This window comes from Tupaia chinensis, unplaced genomic scaffold, assembly GCF_000334495.1.
Source record: "Tupaia chinensis unplaced genomic scaffold, TupChi_1.0 Scaffold148210_1, whole genome shotgun sequence".
Classification (NCBI taxonomy): Eukaryota; Metazoa; Chordata; class Mammalia; order Scandentia; family Tupaiidae; genus Tupaia; species Tupaia belangeri.
Genome location: NW_006208060.1, coordinates 410,046 through 415,302, shown reverse-complemented (window position 1 = coordinate 415,302; position 5,257 = coordinate 410,046). Strand labels below are relative to the sequence as shown.

Below are 5,257 nucleotides of genomic sequence, written 5' to 3'. Positions count from 1 at the left end.
GGAAAGAGAAATCATCCCTAGGGGGAATGACCATGCTGCAGTCCCGTCTCCTCCATTCCCAGCATAAGTTTCAAGCCACCAGGTCTGGGATTTGAACAACATTCAGCCATGTGGGAGTCCAGCGACATAACTGCTATGCCATCTGCTGGCTCTGGGGAAGACGCTTTAAGGTGTGGAACTTTTGTACCCTGGGAGTTTTTGGGTTCCTGAGATGGCACTTCTGAACTCTGAGAAGTTTGGGTCCTCCAGGGTCTGAGCAGCCTCTTCCCATCACCAAGGGGAATGGTAATCCCTCGCTCTGCTCTTGCACCCTGCTGTTCCAGATGACCCTCTACCTCACGTTCCCTGTGGCCATGTTCTGGATCGCCAATCAGGCCACGTGGTTCGAGGACTATGTCATCGAACGCAAGGTGGGCACGGGAGAGTTTGTAGGTTCATTCCACGGGGTGGGGGAGAGTGTGGGGCTCAAGCATCCCCTGCCCTGGGTATAGGGCTCTGGGGGCTCCTGGCTTGTGTCCCAGCTGTGACTTTGTCCCCACAGAGAGAGCTTTGGCCACCTGAGAAGGAGAGCCAGGTAAGTGACCTACAGTTACTCCCCCAAGACGGGGAGTTGAGTCCCTGCAGCCACGATGGGATCGAGTGAAGCTCTTACTCTCAGCCCTGTCCCTCTGCTCGCAGGGAACTGTGAGCAGAGGGCCATCTGGTGTCCTTATCGCCTGCTCTGTCAAGGACGGAGCTGATCCGTCTGGGCCCCTGGCTGCAGTGTAGACACTGACCTCTGAAGCCATTGTCTGGGGGAGGAGGGAGCAGGGTAGTGGGACAAGGATCCAGGCCCTGAGGTGTGTGCCCTGCCTTCCTCCCCACCCCACCCCCTCGCTCACCCCCCAGCGCCGAGAGTTAGAAGAATTCAAAGAGAGGATTCGGAAGCAGAGGGAGGAGAAGCTCCTCCGCGCTGCCCAGCGGAGCTCCTGAGGCCGCTAGTGCCCGAGTCCTGGCTCCCTGCCCCACCTGAGAAATAACAAGACGCCCAACTCCTTGTCACCGTGGAAGCGTTTTATTTATGGTCGGGCTTTTAGGGGCCAGGTGGGGCCCAGGACCAATCAGGCCCTCACGGGGCTTGCGTCTGGGGCTGGGGGCTGCTGTTACGGCGGAAGTTGAGAGCAGCCGGGTCCTGAGGAGCGAGGAGGGGTTGGGGGCTGAGGGTCCCCGCTCGTTTCTGCACCCCGTCCTGTGGATGAAGAGGCATCAGCCAGAGGGAGAGGTCGAGCACAGTACGGAAGGACGTGCCCTGCGTCCTCCCCATGGGAGTCCCCCCCCAGCATCCCGGGCATTCTTCTCCATTGACCTTGGTCACCTACCATGTAGGGTGGCACTTGGGTGTGAGGCGATGGGTCTTGATCAGAACACAGGCCGCACGAGTGTGTGTGTGACGGGCTTGGGTGTGTGGAGATGAGTGTGATTCGTGGGCCTGAGCCGATGTGCCCTCCTCCCTGGGGTGACTTCCCAGGAAGGGGACCTGTTCTCCCCCTTTGGCCTCCCAAAACCCTCTGATGCTCGCAGAAGCCTCGGCTCTGATGCTAGCGTGACCCCTGGTGGCTCGGGGACCTCTCAGCCGTGCCTGGGCCGTGGTCCTCCCCTCGGAAGCCGGGCAGGTGATGGGCATTGGGGGGGAGGCAGGGTCTGAGAGTACCTGGCAGGGCCTAGCCCAGCACCTACCTTGGGACCCACGGGCTGGAAGCCCGGCAGGGTGCTGACTGTTACACGCTGGTCATCCATGCGACGGCCCTGGGTGCTGGCCAGCATGTCCATGAGACTGTCCATCTCGGGCGTGGGGCCACCCTCTGCGTGGAGTAGAGGTGCATGAGGAGGGATACACACACACGGACTTCGGAGGGTGCAGCCCGGCCGCTGCTTTTAGCTCCTCTCATTCATGGGATGGGCTGTCCACTCCCCGACCCCGTGCCCCAGATCCACGAGCCCCAGCCCTGCAGCACCCGCCCTGCGCCCCTTCCCCACTCATGCCCCAGACAGCAGCCCCACAGCCGCGCTTACTGTCAGCGGTCTGGCCTGGCCCGACTTGCAGCGAGCAGCGCTGTCCCTCCATCCGGTCGCCCTGCACGTGGCTCAGCAGGTTGAAGAAGCCCTCTTCCTCTGGGGAGCCCGCCTGGGGACAGACACACCGGGTCCTGTTGGCTTCTAAGCTTGGGGACCCGTCTGCTCCCCTCCTGGCCCCGGGGCTTGCCCTCCCCTCTCCCTCCGCTCTCACCATGTCCCTCCGATCTGCCCTGCAGAGCTGCTCTGAATGAGGCAGGAGTCGCCTTCCCTGTCCCGGCCCCCATCCCAGGGGTCCCAGCCTGTAGTGTCACTTCACGTGGCACCACCCCCAGGAGAGGCTGCTGGCACCAGCGTCCCATGTCCTAGATCGGAGCCTGACTAGATGAGGGGCCTTGGGCAGGGCACAAGCCAAGGACGCAGAGCCCAGCGGTCTCCCCTCTAAGTACCACACCCCGTCTCATGGGGTCGGCACCAAGACCCCTACCCTCTCTGCCCTAGGACAGGGCCTGGGCGTTCGGACCGCCCTCGTGCCCTCCAGCACCTCCCTGCAGCAGCAACTGGGTCAGGGGTCCCAGGAGACTCACTTGCTAATTAGGTGCCCTACAAATTAATTAGCCTCGTCAGTCATGGCCCAGAGACCTGGATGAGCTGGGGGTGCAGGGCCCTCCTACCTCGGCCGAGGGGGCCGAGCCTTCCTCCTCTGCCTTGTCCTCCTGGTCCGTCATTGTCCCTGGACTCCGTCCACCTATCTGCTGGCCTCTGCCCCGGCCCGGCGCCAGAGAGGGCCTTTTAAATGACCGGGACGTGGGGGGGAGCGGACACCCTCGCCAGCCCCAAATCCCCAGCTCATGCCCCATCTGCTCCCACCCGAGCTTAAGCCCCATAAAGATGATCCAGATAATTGCTTGCCCAGAATTGATGCCGGGGCTGGCGTGCGAGGGTCAGGGGCACGGTGACCTGGGCTTGGGCCTTGCTGGGCTCCGAGGATGCTCGAGTGGGGCGTCCAAGGCCACCACAGTCGGAGGAGCCAGGCCAGCGGGACAGAGGTCTGTTCAGGTGAGACCTGCGGCCCATTGGTGGGAACGAGGCCAGGCGTCCTGACCCCAGCCAGTGCCTGTGGGTCCCGCAGCCTCATCCCGCTTGAAGGGCAGCAGCCGTCTGCAGAGGGCATGGGAAGGGACACTGGCCAAGGACGCCTTATCCTCCCACCTGCCCTCCCGCACCCTGCAGGCTCCTCCACCCTGCAGGCTGCCTGGCCCCAGCTCTGTCTCCTTGCAGTGATCCCAGGTCACCTGGCCACTCTTCCCTCTGCGCACCCTCCCTGGGGTCTCCTGTCCCCCCACCCCACCACTCAATGCCAAGTTGAACCATCTCTTTTGAAGTGCTCTCCCACAGCCCCGCTGCCCTCCATGGGGACGAGTCTTTGCTCTCTCTCCCAGACCTTATGAGGGGGTGTCACTGGAAAGTCCCCAGCCCTCCCGAGGATGTCATTTTCAAAACCAGTGTCTTCTCAGAATAAACGGGTCGTACTGTTCCTGTCCAAGCCTTCTCTGCGTTCACACCTTCTCTGCGGCCCCAAGACCTCCATGCCAAAAAGATCCTGTGCTGGGACCAGCAGGTGGTGTGGTGGCTAAGGTGCTGGACACTTGGCTGACCACAGTTCGAGTCCCGGACCTGACAGCTTGCTTTCTCACTCTTTCTCTCTCTCGGGTCAAATTAAAATAAATGAATGAATAGATGAAATTAAATAAATAATTATATATTTTTAAAAAGATGCTGTGCTCTGGGGCTGGCAGGTGGTGTGGTGATAAAGGGTGCTAGACTCCCACATGGCCGACTGTGGTTCGAGTCCTGGACCTGGCTGCTTGCTTTCTCACTTTCTTTCTATCTCTCTGTCTATCCCTCTGTAGTCAAATTAAAATAAAGTTAAATAATAAGAATAATTATTAAAGAAAAAAAGAACACTGAACCACAGACTACATGGTGTGGAGCAAGAGGAACTTATTATTCAGTTCTGGAGGCCAGGAGCTGGCCATCGAGGTTTCATTGCCCGGGCAACAGTAGGTTTCAGGACCCTTCCCCGCCTCCCCTGGTCTCCAGTGGCTGCGGGCGTTTTCCCCTGGCTGTTGGCAGCACCAACAGCCTCTGACAGTCTGTCTCCCTGTGTGTGTTTTATCTTTTTGTTAATTTGCTATAGGACGTGTGCACTTGCCGGGGTTGGGGGGACCACCCCCGGGGGAGATGGCCACGCTGCAGTCCCTCCTTCATTCCTCTGTAGGGATTTTGGCGCACACGCGCACACGCACACACACGCACGTTTTTCAAGCCAAGTCCGGGACTCGAACCGCACAGTCGGCAGCGTGGGATCCAAGCCCCTTGACCACTGCACCTGCTGGCCCCGCTTTCTTGCTATCTTCATATGGCCCTTTTGTTACTTATTTGTTTTAGAGGTTTGTGCCTTGGAGCGCGTGCACTTGCCAGAGAGAGACAGAGACAATGAGAGAAAAAGTGAGAAGTCACCCACCGCAGGGGGAACGGCCACGCCGTAATCCCTTCACCTCCTCCATTTCCCTCCCAGGATGTTGGGCACACACGCACACGTGCCTAGCGTGATTTTTCAAGCCACTGGGTCTGGGATTTGAACCCGTGGTCAGCTATGTTGGGAGGCCAGAGACAGAACCGCTACGCATCTGCTGGTCCCTGTATGGCCGTTTTATATGGACACAGACACAGGACCAGAGGCCCACCCTACTCCACTGTGACTTCACTGTAAACGATAATATCTGCAGTGACCCTGTTTCCGAATGAGGTCGCAGTCTGGGGTACCGGGGCACCGTGTTCATATCATCCATGGTGAGAGCAGTTCAACCCGCAGCACCGGAAGACCCCAGCAGGAGCCTTCATGGAGTCGGGGGGTGGGGGGGCAGGCCCCATAGACTCTCGTCCTAGAAGGGGGCCTCAGAAGCTGGAGGTGGATGGGCCAGCAGGTGGCATGGTGGTTAGGGGCACTGGACTCTGGACTCCCATACGGCCGACTGTGGTTTAAGTCCTGGACCTGGCGGCTTTCTCTCTCTCTCTCTTTGTCCCTTTCTGGTCAAATTTGAAATAAACAAATACAGTTAAATAATAATAAAAATAATTTTTAAGAGGCCGGCAGGTGGTGTGGTGGATAAGGGCGCTGGATTCCCACATGGCTGACCAT

General features: G+C 59.3%; 2 protein-coding genes across 4 annotated transcripts in view; one reads left to right on the top strand and one right to left on the bottom strand.

The window, feature by feature from the left end:
- Positions 1–3,726, top strand: part of PET100 (PET100 cytochrome c oxidase chaperone) — a 5,833-nt gene extending 2,107 nt beyond the window's left edge. For 2 of the 3 annotated variants that reach the window (XM_006170227.3, XM_027769000.1), the window contains exon 4: positions 3,570–3,726. In XM_006170227.3, coding sequence (XP_006170289.2) covers positions 3,570–3,689 — 120 coding nt within the window. In that variant the 3' untranslated portion in view covers positions 3,690–3,726. Of the gene's footprint in view, positions 1–541; positions 575–888; positions 1,042–3,569 lie in introns of those variants that run through there. The other variant, XM_014584926.1, reaches the window with a different exon arrangement.
- Positions 1,084–3,563, bottom strand: PCP2 (Purkinje cell protein 2). Its single transcript, XM_006170225.3, has 4 exons — positions 2,727–3,563; positions 2,047–2,164; positions 1,717–1,841; positions 1,084–1,228 (listed from the first exon to the last, which is right to left on the bottom strand). Exons 1-4 carry the CDS (start codon positions 2,937–2,939, stop codon positions 1,109–1,111), a joined length of 576 nt encoding a protein of 191 aa, XP_006170287.1. The 5' UTR covers positions 2,940–3,563; the 3' UTR covers positions 1,084–1,108.
- Positions 3,727–5,257: the final 1,531 nt, after the last annotated feature.

Bases quoted from the DNA above. Each gene is read 5' to 3' on its own strand.
- PCP2 (XM_006170225.3), bottom strand. From the start codon at position 2,939: ATGGGGCTTAAGCTCGGGTGGGAGCAGATGGGGCATGAGCTGGGGATT. The intron at 1,842-2,046 runs GCGGCTGTGGGG...TACTCCACGCAG, and splicing joins CCAGACCGCTGACAGTAAGC to AGGGTGGCCCCACGCCCGAG. The intron at 1,229-1,716 runs GTAGGTGCTGGG...CTTCATCCACAG, and splicing joins TCCAGCCCGTGGGTCCCAAG to GACGGGGTGCAGAAACGAGC.